General features: G+C 51.0%; 1 protein-coding gene across 1 annotated transcript; it reads left to right on the top strand.

The window, feature by feature from the left end:
* Positions 1–13,962: 13,962 nt before the first annotated feature.
* Positions 13,963–14,865, top strand: LOC147981774 (uncharacterized). Its single transcript, XM_087516100.1, has one exon. The coding sequence runs from the start codon at positions 13,963–13,965 to the stop codon at positions 14,863–14,865; it is 903 nt and encodes a 300-aa protein (XP_087372226.1).
* The last annotated feature ends 3,897 nt before the right edge of the window (positions 14,866–18,762 follow it).

Below are 18,762 nucleotides of genomic sequence, written 5' to 3'. Positions count from 1 at the left end.
TATGGGACGCAGTGGATCCAGGAGGCGACACGTACAAGAAGGAGGGAGCCGAGCACCGGAAGGATCGGCAGGCGGCGTCGGCGATTTACTCGGTGATGCCGATGGATGTCCTCCAGCACCTAATCGCCAAAGCAACGACGAAGGAGGTGTGGGATACGCTGGAGCTCATGTTCGAGGGACACACCCGCGTCAAGCAAGCCAATCTCCAAACTCTCCTAAGGAACTACGAGACTTTGGTCATGGGCGACGATGAGTCCGTGGACGCGTTCGCTTCACGGGTGGCAACTCTCGTCAATCGGATTCGCGCGCTTGGAGAAAACCTCACGGAGACCTCTGTTGTCCGGTGGTTCTTGCGCGCGGCCCCTCCCCTGTACCTGCAAATTGTCACAGTGATCGAGCAGTGTGTCGATCTTGAGACTCTCTCCATCGACGATCTCGTCGGACGCTACAAGGCTCACGACGAGCGTATGTGGTAAAGTCTCGGGGATGGGAGGAACGATGAGAATGTCATGCTCACACGGGCTTAGTGGCTGGCGCTGGACTCAAGGAGAAGAGGCGAGGGCTCTAGCAGCAACACTCGCCAAGATCGTGCACCAAAAGAACAAAGTAAGAAGAACGCTGGCGACGGCGCTCCGAAGAAGAAGATGTTTGACAAGCGCAAGCTCAAGTGTCACAACTGTGGCATCATGGGGAACTTCAAGTCGGAGTGCAAGAAACCACCGAAGGAGAAAGCTCTCCTGGCCAAAGGAGGCGATGATGGAGACATGATGCTCATGGTCGAAGTATGCGAGCTAATGGACAAGGACAGTCCAGCTCCAAAGGCGCCGGCTACAGAGGTTGTCACGCTCAGAGAGGAGGCAATTTATGTTCACGATAAGAAGAGGATGAACACGTCGAGGCACGTGTGGTACCTCGACACGGGCGCTAGCAACCACATGACCGGCGACAAGGACCAGTTTTCTGAGCTCAGTGTTTCGGTGGGAGGCACGGTTCGGTTCGGCGACGGACGGACCGTTGACATCGCAGGGCGAGGTACTGTCCTATTTGAGTTGAAGAATGGCGGTCACAAGGTACTCACAGATGTGTACTATATTCCCAAGCTAAAGAGTAGCATCATAAGTCTTGGCCAGCTCGAGGAGCGTGGTTGCAAGATTGTGCTCGAAGATGGCTTTCTATGGGGGTATGATCATCAGAGGATGTTGATTATGAAGGTGCAGAGGTCACCGAACAGGCTCTACGTCCTCAACTTGGACCGTGTGGATCCGGTATGTCTCCTGTCGAGCATGGACGACTCGGCATGGAAGTGGCACACGCGCTATGGTCATCTAAATTTCCAGTCTCTTCGGCAACTTGGACAAAAGGAGATGGTACGTGGTCTACCATGCATCAATCATGTCGACCAAGTGTGCGATGGTTGTCTCATTGGGAAACAAAGGCGAGCCTCGTTCCCAAGAGAGGGAAACTTTAGAGCGAGTAAAGCTCTTGAGTTGGTCCACGGAGACTTGTGCGGACCGATTACATCGGCCACCCCTACCGGAAACAGATACTTCTTTCTCGTCGTCGACGACTTCAGCAGATTCATGTGGATCGTGTTGTTGAAGACGAAGCACCAAGCTTTGCAAGCCTTCAGGATAATAAAGATGGCGGCTGAAGTAGAATCTGAAGCCAAGCTGAAGGCCCTCCTTACTGATCGGGGGGGGGGGGTGAGTTCAAGTCTCGTGCATTCACGAAATTTTTCGAAGCTCGAGGGATCAAGAGGTATCTTACGACGCCATATTCACCGCAGCAAAACGGTGTTGTGGAACGGAGGAATCAGACCGTGGTGGCGATGGCACGAAGCATGTTGAAGAGTAAAGGCATGCCGGGCAAGTTTTGGGGTGAGGCAGTCAATACAGCCGTTTATCTGCTGAACCGGGCTCCAACCAAGAGTGTGGTTGGAATGACGCCGTACGAAGCATGGTACGGACACAAGCCCATGGTTGATCATCTTCGCACTTTCGGGTGCGTGGCACATGTGAAGACAGTGACCGGGCATACTAGCAAATTGGCGGATCGGAGTACTCAAATGGTGTTGGTTGGCTATGAAAAGGGAACAAAGGCATACCGTGCGTGCAACCCCTCGACCAATAAGGTGGTTGTGATGCATGACGTGGTTTTCGAAGAAGCAAGGTCATGAACCTAGAACTCCACCGAGCCGGTATACCTGTCTTCCGATGAAATTTTCAACGTTGTTTACAATGATTACGAGCATGCAGACATTGGTGATCAACCGAAGACTTCGAGCATCGCGAGCGGCGCGGCAGAAAACGATGGCGCGAGGCACGCGCCAGAAGCAGCGGCGGCCGACGTGCACGAAGCTGCGTACGGCACGCCAGGCAGCAACGCACGCAGCAGCGCTCGCTCAGCTGGCCAAACGAACGTGTCAGAGGGGAGCGGCCCATCCAGTGGCCCGACTGATGGACTTGAAGATGGACTCGAGCCAGAGTCCAGAGAAGTCAGCCCAGGACGTAGCCCTCATGTTGCGTCGGGAGGGTTAGAAGGCCACGTGCATGGGATTGTTGGTTCTCCTGTACGTACACCAATCTCACGTGGTTCACCTGGTGGACGTGTAGCCAGCCCAAGGGTGCTCCAATCGCCTGAAAACGGACGTGTGGCAACTTCAGATGATGATTCCTCGTCTTCGACTGTACAGAAGACAAGGGAACATCCGCCGACACTAGTACGTCTTCGGCTAGTGGTGGATTTATATCCAAAGGAAATGCTTCCAAAAGTAAATCCTGTGAAAATTAAAGGAAGAGGACGGCGGTGTCTGCTTAGCATCGAGGAACCGACGAAATTAGAAGATGCAAACACGGAGGAGTGTTGGCGTCGTGCTATGGACGAGGAGTTGGGATCGATCCAAGACAACAAAACATGGGAGCTCGTGGATCCACCCAACGACCATAAAATCATAGGGCTCAAGTGGGTGTACAAAGTCAAGAAAGATGCCGAAGGAAACTTGGTGAAGCATAAGGCAAGGCTGGTAGCCAAATGATACGTGCAAGAGCAAGTTGTAGACTTCGAGGAAGTGTTCGCTCCTGTCACAAGGATGGAATCGGTGAGGCTAGTTACAGCTCTTGCGGCTCAAGAATCTTGGAAGCTACATCACATGGATGTAAAATCTGCTTTTTTGAACGGGGAGTTGAAAGAAGAAGTATATGTGAAGCAACCACCGGGTTACATCAAAAAGGGAGAGGAGCACAAGGTGTTGAAACTACACAAGGCATTGTACGGGCTATGCCAAGCTCCTCGGGCGTGGAACATCAAGCTTGATCGTACACTAGTTTCTCTTGGTTTTGAGAAACGTCCACTGGAGCATGCTATGTATAAGCGAGGTAAAGGCAAGGATCGTCTCCTAGTGGGCATCTATGTTGATGATCTCTTGATAACTAGAGCAGATGAGGAGGAGATTGCTAGATTCAAGCTACAAACGAAGGAGCTTTTCAAGATGAGTGATCTAGGTCTTTTGAGCTACTACCCCGGGATAGAGGTACAACAAAAGACGGATGGGATCACATTATGACAGGAGGCATACACAAGGAAGGTACATGAAAGTCATGGCATGAAATATTGCAATCCAATTGACGCTCCAACGAAACCTCGTCTTGCGCTGAGCAAGAAGAGTAAAGCACCCGCAGTTGATGCAATAGAGTATATTTCAGCGGCCACTGCGATGCGTCAAGGTTTGTGGTAAGGAGGCTATACGGTGATCTCATGGATCAACATCCGGAACAAGTGGTGCTCAATGTTAATGGAAAGTCTGAAAGTTTTCTACGCGAAGATCCAGTGCGGCATGATCGAAGCAAGCACACTGATATGGTGTATCACTGCATAAAGGACTGCGTGGAAGAAGCTAAGATGAAGGTCAACTACAATCGCACCGATGATCAGCTAGCGGACATCCTGATCAAGTCTTTGGATCGAGAGAAGTTCTTGAAGATGCGAAGAAGGATCGGCGTCAGAGTTATGACGTGATGACGTCGTGTTTAGGGGGTGAATGTTGGAATTAAACCCGACTAATTCCCCCGGTGGCCGGTGTGTGTCTGACTCGTATGCGTGCGTGTATTCTAGTAGAACTCTAATTAGCAAACCGAGTAGTACTGGTGGTAGCTAACTTGTACTACTATATATACGTGTGTACCCCAGGCTTGTAAAACACAAAGTGAGAACCAAAGCAATAAAGAAACGCATGATACGTGCGTGTGGCAATCCCAATCGATTCTTGTGTGTTGTGCTATCTACATGAGCTAGGTAGATTAAGTTGTGATTCCGGCTAGAAGTGCTCGTACGTACTAGTACTACATACTTGTACAGATAGATCGATTGCTGGAAGATTAGCTTTGTACTGCGGTGCGTCTCGGCGTAAAAGCAATTAGTCGAGTTCTTCAGCCAGCTTCGTTCATCTTCATCGTCGTCGGTCGTCGCCTGTCGTCGGAAAGTACATGACAACGTGGTCTGGGCCAACAATTGGTATCAGAGAAAGGTTGATCTTCTAGTAACGGAGGATCATGTCGGACGACGAGAAGAACGAGCAGCTGACGGAGTACTCCGGTGCGGCTAAAGTAATTGCTGCTCCGGCGAGTTCGTCATACCCACAGTTTGACCGCGAGAACTTCGGGGTCTGGAAGGCCCTTACGGAGTGTGGTCTCCGCGCCAACGAGCTATGGGACGCAGTCGATCCAGGAGGCAACGCGTACAAGAAGGAGGGAGCCGAGCACCGGAAGGATCGGCAGGCGGCGTCAGCGATTTACTCGGTGATGCCGATGGATGTCCTCCAGCACCTAATCGCCAAAGCAATGACGAAGGAGGTGTGGGATACACTGGAGCTCATGTTCGAGGGACACACCCACGTCAAGCAAGCCAATCTCCAAACTCTCCTAAGGAACTACGAGACTTTGGTCATGGGCGACGATGAGTCCATGGACGCGTTCGCTTCACGGGTGGCAACTCTCGTCAATCAGATTCGCGCGCTTGGAGAAAACCTCACGGAGACCTCGTTTGTCCGGCGGTTCTTGCGCGCGGCCCCTCCCCGGTACCTGCAAATTGTCATGGCGATCGAGCAGTGTGTCGATCTTGAGACTCTCTCCATGGACGATCTTGTCGGACGCTATAAGGCTCACGACGAGCATATGCGGTACAGTCTCGGGGATGGGAGGAACGATGAGAATGTCATGCTCACACGGGCTCAGTGGCTGGAGCTAGACTCAAGGAGAGGAGGCGAGGGCTCTAGCAGCAACACTCGCCAAGATCGTGCACCAAAAGAACAAAGTAAGAAGAACGCCGGCGATGGCGCTCCAAAGAAGAAGAAGTTTGACAAGCGCAAGATCAAGTGTCACAACTGTGGCATCATGGGGCACTTCAAGTCGGAGTGCAAGAACCCACCAAAGGAGAAAGCTCTCCTGGCCAAAGGAGGCGATGATGGAGACATGATGCTCATGGTCGAAGTATGCGAGCTAATGGACAAGGACAGTCCAGCTCCAATGGCGCCGGCTACAGAGGTTGTCACGCTCATAGAGGAGGTAGTTTATCTTCACGATAAGAAGAGGATGAACACGTCGAGGCACGTGTGGTACCTCGACACGGGCGCTAGCAACCACATGACCGGCGACAAGGACCAGTTTTCTGAGCTCACTGTTTCGGTGGGAGGCACGGTTCGGTTCAGCGATGGACGGACTGTTGACATCGCAGGGCGAGGTACTATCCTATTTGAGTTGAAGAATGGCGGTCACAAGGTACTCACAGATGTGTACTATATTCCCAAGCTAAAGAGTAGCATCATAAGTCTTGGCCAGCTCGAGGAGTGTAATTGCAAGATTGTGCTCTAAGATGGCTTTCTGTGGGGGTATGATCGTCAGAGGATGTTGATTATGAAGGTGCAGAGGTCACCAAACAGGCTCTACGTTCTCAACATGGACCGTGTGGATCCGGTATGTCTCCTGTCGAGCATGGACGACTCGGCATGGAAGTGGCACGCCCGCTATGGTCATCTAAATTTCCAGTCTCTTCGGCAACTTGGACAAAAGGAGATGGTACGTGGTCTACCGTGCATCAATCTTGTCGACCAAGTGTGTGATGGTTGTCTCATTGGGAAACAAAGGCGAGCCCCGTTCCCAAGAGAGCGAAACTTTAGAGCGAGTAAAGCTCTTGAGTTGGTCCACGGAGATTTGTGCGGACCGATTACACCAGCCAACCCTGCCAGAAACAGATACTTCTTGCTCGTCATCGACGACTTCAGCAGATTCATGTGGATCGTGTTGTTGAAGACGAAGGACCAAGCTTTGCAAGCCTTCAGGATAATAAAGATGGCGGCTGAAGTAGAATCTGAAGCCAAGTTGAAGGCCCTCCGTACCAATCGGGGGGGGGGGGGTGAGTTCAAGTCTCGTGCATTCACAGAATTTTGCGAAGCTCAAGGGATCAAGAGGTATCTTACGACGCCATATTCACCGCAGCAAAACGGTGTTGTGGTACGGAGGAATCAGACCGTGGTGGTGATGGAACGAAGCATGTTGAAGAGTAAAGGCATGCCGGGCAAGTTTTGGGCTGAGGCAGTCAATACAGCCGTTTATCTGCTGAACCGGGCTCCAACCAAGAGTGTGGTTGGAATGACGCCGTACGAAGCATGGTACGGACACAAGCCCACGGTTGATCATCTTCGCACTTTCGGGTGCGTGGCGCATGTGAAGACAGTGACCGGGCATACTAGCAAATTGGCGGATCGGAGTACTCCAATGGCGTTGGTTGGCTATGAAAAGGGAACAAAGGCATACCGTGCGTGCAACCCCTCGACCAATAAGGTGGTTGTGACGCGTGACGTGGTTTTTGAAGAAGCGAGGTCATGGAACTGGAACTCCACCGAGCCGGTATACCGGTCTTCCGATGAAATTTTCAACGTTGTTTACGATGATTAGGAGCATGCAGACATTGGTGATAAACCGAAGACTTCGAGCATCGCGAGCGGCGCGGCAGAAAATGATGGCGCGAGGCACGCACCAGAAGCAGCGGCGGCCGACGTGCATGAAGCTGCGTACGGCATGCCAGGCAGCAACGCACGCAGCAGCGCTCGCTCAGCTAGCCAATAGAACGTGTCAGAGGGGAGTGGCCCATCCAGTGGCCCGACTGATGGACCTGAAGATGGACTCGAGCCAGAGTCCAGAGAAGTCAGCCCAGGACGTAGCCCTCACGTTGCGTCGGGAGGGTTAGAAGGCCACGTGCGTGGGATTATTGGTTCTCCTGTACGTACACCAATCTCACGTGGTTCACCTGGTGGACGTGTAGCCAGCCCAAGGGTGCTCCAATCGTCTGAAAACGGACGTGTGGCAACTTCAGATGATGATTCCTCGTCTTCGACTGTACAGAAGACAAGGGAACATCCGCCGACACCAGTACGTCTTCGACTAGTGGTGGATTTATATCCAAAGGAAATGCTTCCAAAAGTAAATCCTGTGAAAATTAAAGGAAGAGGACGGCGGTGTCTGCTTAGCATCGAGGAACCGACGAAATTTGAAGATGCAAACACGGAGGAGTGTTGGCGTCGTGCTATGGACGAGGAGTTGGGATCGATCCAAGACAACAAAACATGGGAGCTCGTGGATCCACCCAGCGACCATAAAATCATAGGGCTCAAGTGGGTGTACAAAGTCAAGAAAGATGCCGAAGGAAACTTGGTGAAGCATAAGGCAAGGTTGGTAGCCAAATGATACGTGCAAGAGCAGGGTGTAGACTTCGAGGAAGTGTTCGCTCCTGTCACAAGGATGGAATCGGTGAGGCTAGTTACAGCTCTCGCGGCTCAAGAATCTTGGAAGCTACATCACATGGATGTAAAATCCGCTTTTTTGAACGGGGAGTTGAAAGAAGAAGTATATGTGAAGCAACCACCAGGTTACATCAAAAAGGGAGAGGAGCACAAGGTGTTGAAACAACACAAGGCATTGTACGGGCTATGCCAAGCTCCTCGGGCGTGGAACATCAAGCTTGATCGTACACTAGTTTCTCTTGGTTTTGAGAAACGTCCACTGGAGCATGCTATGTATAAGCGAGGTAAAGGCAAGGATCGTCTCCTAGTGGGCATCTATGTTGATGATCTCATGATAACTAGAGCAGATGAGGAGGAGATTGCTAGATTCAAGCTACAAATGAAGGAGCTTTTCAAGATGAGTGATCTAGGTCTTTTGAGCTACTACCCCGGGATAGAGGTACAACAAAAGACAGATGGGATCACATTCTGACAGGAGGCATACACAAGGAAGGTACATGAAAGTCGTGGCATGAAATATTACAATCTAATTGACGCTCCAACGAAACCTCGTCTTGCGCTGAGCAAGAAGAGTAAAGCACCCGCAGTTGATGCAATAGAGTATATTGCAGCGCCCACTGCGATGCGTCAAGGTGTGTGGGTAAGGAGGCTATACGGTGATCTCATGGATCAAGATTCGGAACAAGTGGTGCTCAATGTTGATGGAAAGTCTGAAAGTTTTCTACGCGAAGATCCAGTGCGGCATGATCGAAGCAAGCACACTGTTACGGTGTATCACTACATATAGACTGCGTGGAAGAAGCTAAGATGAAGGTCAACTACAATCGCACCGATGATCAGCTAGCGGACATCCTGATCAAGTCTTTGGATCGAGAGAAGTTCTTGAAGATGCGAAGAAGGATCGGCGTCAGAGTTATGACGTGACGACGTCGTGTTTAGGGGGTGCATGTTGAAATTAAACCCGACTAATTCCCCCGGTGGCCGGTGTGTGTCTGACTCGTATGCGTGCGTGTATTCTAGTAGAACTCTAATTAGCAAACCGAGTAGTATTGGTGGTAGCTAACTTGTACTACTATATATACGTGTGTACCCCGGGCTTGTAAAACACAAAGTGAGAACCAAAGCAATAAAGAAACGCATGATACGTGCGTGTGGCAATCCCAATCGATTCTTGTGTGTTGTGCTATCTACATGAGCTAGGTAGATTAAGTTGTGATTCCGGCTAGAAGTGCTCTTACGTACTAATACTACATACTTGTACAGATAGATCGATTGCTGGAAGATTAGCTTTGTACTGCGGTGCGTCTCAGCGTAAAAGCAATTAGTCGAGTTCTTCAGCCAGCTTCGTTCATCTTCATCGTCGTCGGTCGTCGCCTGTCGTCGGAAAGTACTTGACAACGTGGTCTGGGCCAACAATTGGTATATGAGCAAGGTTGTTCTTCTAGTAATGGAGGATCATGTCGGACGACGAGAAGAACGAGCAGCTGACGGAGTACTCCGGTGCGGCTAAAGTAATTGCTGCTCCGGCAAGTTCGTCATACCCACATTTTAACCGCGAGAACTTCGGGGTCTGGAAGGCCCTTATGGAGTGTGGTCTCCGCGCCAACGAGCTATGGGACGCGGTGGATCCAGGAGGCGACGCGTACAAGAAGGAGGGAGCCGAGCACCGGAAGGATCGGCAGGCAGCGTCAGCGATTTACTCGGTGATGCCGATGGATGTCCTCCAGCACCTAATCGCCAAAGCAATGACGAAGGAGGTGTGGGATACACTAGAGCTCATGTTCGAGGGCCACACCCACGTCAAGCAAGCCAATCTCCAAACTCTCCTAAGGATCTACAAGACTTTGGTCATGGGCGACGATGAGTCCGTGGACGCGTTCACTTCACGGGTGGCAACTCTCGTCAATCAGATTCGCGCGCTTGGAGAAAACCTCACGGAGACCTCGTTTGTCCAGTGGTTCTTGCGCGCGGCCCCTCCCCGGTACTTGCAAATTGTCACACCGATCGAGCAGTGTGTCGATCTTGAGACTCTCTCCATGGACGATCTTGTCGGACGCTATAAGGCTCACGACGAGCGTATGCGGTACAGTCTCGGGGATGGGAGGAACGATGAGAATGTCATGCTCACAAGGGCTCAGTGGCTGGCGCTAGACTCAACGAGAGGAGGCGAGGGTTCTAGCAGCAACACTCGCCCAGATCATGCACCAAAAGTACAAAGTAAGAAGAACGACGGCGACGGCGCTCCGAAGAAGAAGAAGTTTGACAAGCGCAAGATCAAGTGTCACAACTGTGGCATCATGGGGCATTTCAAGTCGGAGTGCAAGAACCCACCGAAGGAGAAAGCTCTCCTGGCCAAAGGAGGCGATGATGGAGACATGATGCTCATGGTCGAAGTATGCGAGCTAATGGACAAGGACAGTCCAGCTCCAAAGGCGCCGGCTACAGAGGTTGTCACGCTCATAGAGGAGGTAGTTTATCTTCACGATAAGAAGAGGATGAACATGTCGAGGCACGTGTGGTACCTCGACATGGGCGCTACCAACCACATGACCGGCGACAAGGACCAGTTTTCAGAGCTAAGTCTTTCGGTGGGAGGCACGGTTCGGTTCGGCGACGGATGGACCGTTGACATCGCAGGGCGAGGTACTATCCTATTTGAGTTGAAGAATGGCGGTCACAAGGTACTCACAGATGTGTACTATATTCCCAAGCTAAAGAGTAGCATCATAAGTCTTGGGCAGCTAGAGGAGCGTAATTGCAAGATTGTGCTCGAAGATGGCTTTCTATGGGGGTATGATCGTCAGAGGATGTTGATTATGAAGGTGCAGAGGTCACCGAACAGGCTCTACGTCCTCAACATGGACCGTGTGGATCCGGTATGTCTCCTGTCGAGCATGGACGACTCGGCATGGAAGTGGCACGCGCGCTATGGTCATCTAAATTTCCAGTCTCTTCGGCAACTTGGACAAAAGGAGATGGTACGTGGTCTACCGTGCATCAATGTTGTCGACCAAGTGTGTGATGGTTGTCTCATTGGGAAACAAAGGCGAGCCCCGTTCCCAAGAGAGGGAAACTTTAGAGCGAGTAAAGCTCTTGAGTTGGTCCACGGAGATTTGTGCGGACCGATTACACCAGCCAACCCTGCCGGAAACAGATACTTCTTGCTCGTCGTCGACGACTTCAGCAGATTCATGTGGATCGTGTTGTTGAAGACGAAGGACCAAGCTTTGCAAGCCTTCAGGATAATAAAGATGGCGGCTGAAGTAGAATCTGAAGCCAAGTTGAAGGCCCTCCGTACCAATCGGGGGGGGGGGGGGGGTGGGCGGTGAGATCAAGTCTCGTGCATTCACGGAATTTTGCGAAGCTCAAGGGATCAAGAGGTATCTTACGACGCCATATTCACCGCAGCAAAACGGTGTTGTGGAACAGAGGAATCAGACCGTGGTGGCGATGGCACGAAGCATGTTGAAGAGTAAAGGCATGTCGGGCAAGTTTTGGGCTGAGGCAGTCAATACAGCCGTTTATCTGCTGAACCGGGCTCCAACCAAGAGTGTGGTTGGAATGACGCCGTACGAAGCATGCTACGGACACAAGCCCACGGTTGATCATCTTCGCACTTTCGGGTGCATGGCGCATGTGAAGACAGTGACCGGGCATACTAGCAAATTGGCGGATCGGAGTACTCCAATGGCGTTGGTTGGCTATGAAAAGGGAACAAAGGCGTACCGTGCGTGCAACCCCTCGACCAATAAGGTGGTTGTGACGCGTGACGTGGTCTTTGAAGAAGCGAGGTCATGGAACTGGAACTCCACCGAGCCGGTATACCGGTCTTCCGATGAAATTTTCAACGTTGTTTACGATGATTACGAGCATGCAGACATTGGTGATCAACTGAAGACTTCGAGCATCGCGAGCGGCGCGGCAGAAAACGATGGCGCGAGGCACGCGCCAGAAGCAGCGGCGACCGACGTGCACGAAGCTGCGTATGGCACGCCAGGCAGCAACGCACGCAGCAGCGCTCGCTCAGCTGGCCAATAGAACGTGTCAGAGGGGAGCGGCCCATCCAGTGGCCCGACTGATGGACCTGAAGATGGACTCGAGCCAGAGTCTAGAGAAGTTAGCCCAGGACGTAGCCCTCACGTTGCGTCGGGAGGGTTAGAAGGCCACGTGCATGGGATTGTTGGTTCTCCTGTACGTACACCAATCTCACGTGGTTCACCTGGTGGACGTGTAGCCAGCCCAAGGGTGCTCCAATCGCCTGAAAACGGAAGTGTGGCAACTTCAGATGATGATTCCTCGTCTTCAACTGTACAGAAGACAAGGGAACATCCGCCGACACCAGTACGTCTTCGACCAGTGGTGGATTTATATCCAAAGGAAATGCTTCCAAAAGTAAATCCTGTGAAAATTAAAGGAAGAGGACGGCGGTGTCTGCTTAGCATCGAGGAACCGATGAAATTTGAAGATGCAAACACGGAGGAGTGTTGGCGTCATGCTATGGATGAGGAGTTGGGATCGATCCAAGACAACAAAACATGGGAGCTCGTGGATCCACCCAACGACCATAAAATCATAGGGCTCAAGTGGGTGTACAAAGTCAAGAAAGATGCCGAAGGAAACTTGGTGAAGCACAAGGCAAGGCTGGTAGCCAAATGATACTTGCAAGAGCAAGGTGTAGACTTCGAGCAAGTGTTCGCTCCTGTCACAAGGATGGAATCGGTGAGGCTAGTTACAGCTCTCGCGGCTCAAGAATCTTGGAAGCTACATCACATGGATGTAAAATCCGCTTTTTTGAACGGGGAGTTGAAAGAAGAAGTATATGTGAAGCAACCACCGGGTTACATCAAAAAGGGAGAGGAGCACAAGGTGTTGAAACTACACAAGGCATTGTACGGGCTATGCCAAGCTCCTCGGGCGTGGAACATCAAGCTTGATCGTACACTAGTTTCTCTTGGTTTTGAGAAACGTCCACTGGAGCATGGTATGTATAAGCGAGGTAAAGGCAAGGATCATCTCCTAGTGGGCATTTATGTTGATGATCTCTTGATAACTAGAGCAGATGAGGAGGAGATTGCTAGATTCAAGCTACAAATGAAGGATCTTTTCAAGATGAGTGATCTAGGTCTTTTGAGCTACTACCCCGGGATAGAGGTACAACAAAAGACGGATGGGATCACATTATGCCAGGAGGCATACACAAGGAAGGTACATGAAAGCCGTGGCATGAAATATAGCAATCCAATTGACGCTCCAACGAAACCTCGTCTTGCACTGAGCAAGAAGAGTAAAGCACCCGCAGTTGATGCAATAGAGTATATTGCAGCGGCCACTGCGATGCGTCAAGGTCTGTGGCTAAGGAGGCTATACGGTGATCTTATGGATCAAGATCCGGAACAAGTGGGGCTCAATGTTGATGAAAAGTCTGAAAGTTTTCTACGCGAAGATCCAGTGCGGCACGATCGAAGCAAGCACACTGATACGGTGTATCACTACATAAAGGACTGCGTGGAAGAAGCTAAGATGAAGGTCAACAACAATCACACCGATGATCAGCTAGCGGACATCCTGATCAAGTCTTTGGATCGAGAGAAGTTCTTGAAGATGCGAAGTAGGATCGACGTCAGAGTTATGACGTGACGACGTCGTGTTTAGGGGGTGAATGTTGGAATTAAACCCGACTAATTCCCCCGGTAGCCGGTGTGTGTCTGACTCGTATGCGTGCGTGTATTCTAGTAGAACTCTAATTAGAAAACCGAGTAGTATTGGTGGTAGCTAAGTTGTACTACTATATATACGTGTGTACCCCGAGCTTGTAAAACACATCATGAGAACCAAAGCAATAAAGAAACACATGATACGTGCGTGTGGCAATCCCAATCGATTCTTGTGTGTTGTGCTATCTACATGAGCTAGCTAGATTAAGTTGTGATTCCGGCTAGAAGTGCTCATACGTACTAGTACTACATACTTGTACAGATAGATCGATTGCTGGAAGATTAGCTTTGTACTGCGGTGCGTCTCGGCGTAAAAGCAATTAGTCGAGTTCTTCAGCCAGCTTCGTTCATCTTCATCGTCGTCGGTCTTCGCCTGTCATCGAAAAGTACTTGACGACGTGGTCTGGGCCAACAATTGGTATCAGAGCAAGGTTGATCTTCTAGTAACGGAGGATCATGTCGGACGACGAGAAGAACAAGCAGCTGACGGAGTACTCCGGTGCGGTTAAAGTATTTGCTGCTCCGGCGAGTTCGTCATACCCACGGTTTGACCGCGAGAACTTCAGGGTTTGGAAGGCCCTTACGGAGTGTGGTCTCCGCGCCAACGAGCTATGGGATGCAGTGGATCCAGGAGGCGACGCGTACAAGAAGGAGGGAGTCGAACACCGGAAGGATCGGCAGGCGGCGTCAGCGATTTACTCGGTGATGCCGATGGATGTCCTCCAGCACCTAATCGCCAAAGCAAGGACGAAGGAGGTGTGGGATACGCTGGAGCTCATGTTCGAGGGACACACCCATGTCAAGCAAGCCAATCTCCAAACTCTCCTAAGGAACTACGAGACTTTGGTCATGGGCGACGATGAGTCCGTGGACGCGTTCGCTTCACGGGTGGCAACTCTCGTCCATCAGATTCGCGCGCTTGGACAAAACCTCACGGAGACCTCGTTTGTCCGGCGGTTCTTGCGCGCAGCCCCTCCCCGGTACCTGCAAATTGTCACGGCGATTGAGCAGTGTGTCGATCTTGAGACTCTCTCCATCGACGATCTCGTCGGACGCTATAAGGCTCACGACGAGCGTATGTGGTACAGTCTCGGGGATGGGAGGAACGATGAGAATGTCATGCTCACACGGGCTCAGTGGCTGTCGCTGGACTCAAGGAGAGGAGGCGAGGGCTCTTACAGCAACACTCGCCAAGATCGTGCACCAAAAGAACAATGTAAGAAGAACGCCAGCGACGGCGCTCCGAAGAAGAAGAAGTTTGACAAGCGCAAGATCAAGTGTCACAACTGTGGCATCATGGGGAACTTCAAGTCGGAGTGCACGAAACCACCGAAGGAGAAAGCTCTCCTGGCCAAATGAGGCGATGATGGAGACATGATGCTCGTGGTGGAAGTATGCGAGCTAATGGACAAGGACAGTCTAGCTCCAAAGGCGCCGGCTACAGAGGTTGTCACACTCATAGAGGAGGCAGTTTATCTTCACCATAAGGAGAGGATTAACACGTCGAGGCACGTGTGGTACCTCGACACGGGCGCTAGCAACCACATGACCGGCGACAAGGACCAGTTTTCTGAGCTCACTGTTTCGGTGAGAGGCATGGTTCGGTTCGGCGACTGACGGACCGTTGACATCGCAGGGCGAGGTACTGTCCTGTTTGAGTTGAAGAATGGCGGTCACAAGGTACTCACAGATGTGTACTATATTCCCAAGCTAAAGAGTAGCATCATAAGTCTTGGCCAGCTCGAGGAGCGTGGTTGCAAGATTGTGCTCGAAGATGGCTTTCTATGGGGTATGATCGTCAGAGGATGTTGATTATGAAGCTGCAGAGGTCACCGAACAGGCTCTACGTCCTCAACTTGGACCGTGTGGATCCAGTATGTCTCCTGTCGAGCATGGACGACTCGGCATGGAAGTGGCACGCGCGCTATGGTCATCTAAATTTCCAGTCTCTTCGGCAACTTGGACAAAAGGAGATGGTACGTGGTCTACCGTGCATCAATCATGTCGACCAAGTGTGCGATGGTTGTTTCATTGGGAAACAAAGGCGAGCCCCGTTCCCAAGAGAGGGAAAGTTTAGAGCGAGTAAAGCTCTTGAGTTGGTCCACGGAGACTTGTGCGGACCGATTACATCGGCCACCCCTGCCGGAAACAGATACTTCTTGCTCGTCGTCGACGACTTCAGCAGATTCATGTGGATCGTGTTGTTGAAGACGATGGACCAAGCTTTGCAAGCCTTCAGGATAATAAAGATGGCGGCTGAAGTAGAATCTGAAGCCAAGCTGAAGGCCCTCCGTACCGATCGGGGGGGGGGGGTGAGTTCAAGTCTCGTGCATTCACGGAATTTTTCGAAGCTCAAGTGATCAAGAGGTATCTTACGACGCCATATTCACCGCAGAAAAACGGTGTTGTGGAACGGAGGAATCAGACCGTGGTGGCGATGGCACGAAGCATGTTGAAGAGTACAGGCATGCCGGGCAAGTTTTGGGGTGAGGCAGTCAATATAGCCGTTTATCTGCTGAACCGGGCTCCAACCAAGAGTGTGGTTGGAATGACGCCGTTCGAAGCATGGTACGGACACAAGCCCACGGTTGATCATCTTCGCACTTTCGGGTGTGTGGCGCATGTGAAGACAGTGACCGGGCATACTAGCAAATTGGCAGATCGGAGTACTCCAATGGTGTTGGTTGGCTATGAAAAGGGAACAAAGGCATACCGTGCGTGCAACCCCTCGACCAATAAGGTGGTTGTGACGCGTGACGTGGTTTTTGAAGAAGCGAGGTCATAGAACTGGAACTCCACCGAGCCGGTATACCCGTCTTCCGATGAAATTTTCAATGTTGTTTACGATGATTACGAGCATTCAGACATTGGTGATCAACCAAAGACTTTGAGCATCGCGAGCGGCGCGGCAAAAAATGATGGCGCGAGGCACGCACCAGAAGCAGCGGCGGGCGACGTGCACGAAGCTGCATACGGCACGCCAGGCAGCAACGCACGTAGCAGCGCTCGCTCATCTGGCCAAAAGAACGTGTCAGAGGGGAGCGGCCCATCTAGTGGCCCGACTGATGCACCTGAAGATGGACTCGAGCCAGAGTCTAGAGAAATCAGTCCAGGACGTAGCGCTCACATTGCGTCAGGAGGGTTAGAAGGCCACGTGCATGGGATTGTTGGTTCTCATGTACGTACACCAATCTCACGTGGTTCACCTGGTGGACGTGTAACCAGCCCAAGGGTGCTCCAATCGCCTCAAAACGGAAGTGTGGCAACTTCAGATGATGATTCCTCGTCTCGACTGTACAGAAGACAAGGGAACATCCGCCGACACCAGTACGTCTTTGACCAGTGGTGGATTTATATCCAAAGGTAATGCTTCCAAAAGTAAATCCTGTGAAAACTAAAGGAAGAGGACGGCGGTGTCTGCTTAGCATCGAGGAACCGACGAAATTTGAAGATGCAAACACGGAGGAGTGTTGGCGTCGTGCTATGGACGAGGAGTTGGGATAGATCCAAGACAACAAAACATGGGAGCTCGTTGATCCACCCAACGACCATAAAATCATAGGGCTCAACTGGGTGTACAAAGTCAAGAAAGATGCCGAAGGAAACTTGGTGAAGCATAAGGCAAGGCTGGTAGCCAAAGGATACGTGCAAGAGCAAGGTGTAGACTTCGAGGAAGTGTTCGCTCCTGTCACAAGGATGGAATCGGTGAGGCTAGTTATAGCTCTAGCGGCTCAAGAATCTTGGAAGCTACATCACATGGATGTAAAATCCGCTTTTTGAACGGGGAGTTGAAAGAAGAAGTATATGTGAAGCAACCACCGGGTTACATCAAAAAGGGAGAGGAGCACATGGTGTTGAAACTACACAAGGCATTGTACGGGCTATGCCAGCCTCCTCGGGCATGGAACATCAAGCTTGATCGTACACTAGTTTCTCTTGGTTTTGAGAAACGTCCACTGGATCATGCTATGTATAAGCGAGGTAAAGGCAAGGATCGTCTCCTAGTGGGCATCTATGTTGATGATCTCTTGATAACTGGAGCAGATGAGGAGGAGATTGCTAGATTCGAGCTACAAATGAAGGAGATTTTCAAGATGAGTGATCTAGGTCTTTTGAGCTACTACCCCGGGATAGAGGTACAACAAAAGATGGATGGGATCACATTATGCCAGGAGGCATACACAAGGAAGGTACTTGAAAGCCGTGGCATGAAATATTGCAATCCAATTGACGCTCCAACGAAACCTCGTCTTGCGCTGAGCAAGAAGAGTAAAGCACCGCAGTCGATGCAATAGAGTATATTGCGGCGGCCACTGCGATGCGTCAAAGTGTGGCTAAGGAGGCTATACGGTGATCTCATGGATCAAGATCCGGAACAAGTGGTGCTCAATGTTGATGAAAAGTCTGAAAGTTTTCTACGCGAAGATCCAGTGCGGCATGATCGAAGCAAGCACACTGATACGGTGTATCACTACATAAAGTACTGCGTGGAAGAAGCTAAGATGAAGGTCAACTACAATCGCACCGATGATCAGCTAGCGGACATGCTGATCAAGTTTTTGGATCGAGAGAAGTTCTTGAAGATGCGAAGAAGGATCGGCGTCAGAGTTATGACGTGACGACGTCGTGTTTAGGTGATGAATGTTGGAATTAAACCCGACTAATTCCCTTGGTGGCCGGTGTGTGTCTGACTCGTATGCGTGCGTGTATTCTAGTAGAACTCTAATTAGCAAACCGAGTAGTATTGGTGGTAGCTAACTTGTACTATTATATATACGTGTGTACCCCGGGCTTGTAAAACACATCGTGAGAACCAAAGCAATAAAGAAACGCACGATACGTGCGTGTGGCAATCCGAATCGATTCTTGTGTGTTGTGCTATCTACATGAGCTAGCTAGATCAAGTTGTGATTCCGGCTAGAAGTGCTCGTACGTACTAGTACTACATACTCGTACAGATAGATCGATTGATGGAAGATTAGCTTTGTAGGTGCGTCTCGGCGTAAAAGCAATTCGTCGAGTTCTTCAGCCAGCTTCGTTCATCTTCATCATCGTCGGTCGTCGCCTGTCGTCGGAAAGTACTCGACAACGTGGTCTGGGCCAACAAGGAGAATGCTAGGCGGCAGGGGAGACGGATTCATTTGGGATGGGCATGGAAAGATCACGGATCTGAGTGGATGTCCGCTTGCTGGAATAAGAGGAGCTGGGGAATCAGCCGCAGGTCCGGGCGGGCGGCACCAGAATCGCCGCCGGTGC

Source organism: Triticum urartu, chromosome 3A, assembly GCF_056163025.1.
Source record: "Triticum urartu cultivar PI428250 chromosome 3A, HENAU_Tu73, whole genome shotgun sequence".
Taxonomy (NCBI): Eukaryota; Viridiplantae; Streptophyta; class Magnoliopsida; order Poales; family Poaceae; genus Triticum; species Triticum urartu.
The sequence above is the reverse complement of the archived record's forward strand: the minus strand, read 5'-3'. Positions and strand labels throughout refer to the sequence as shown.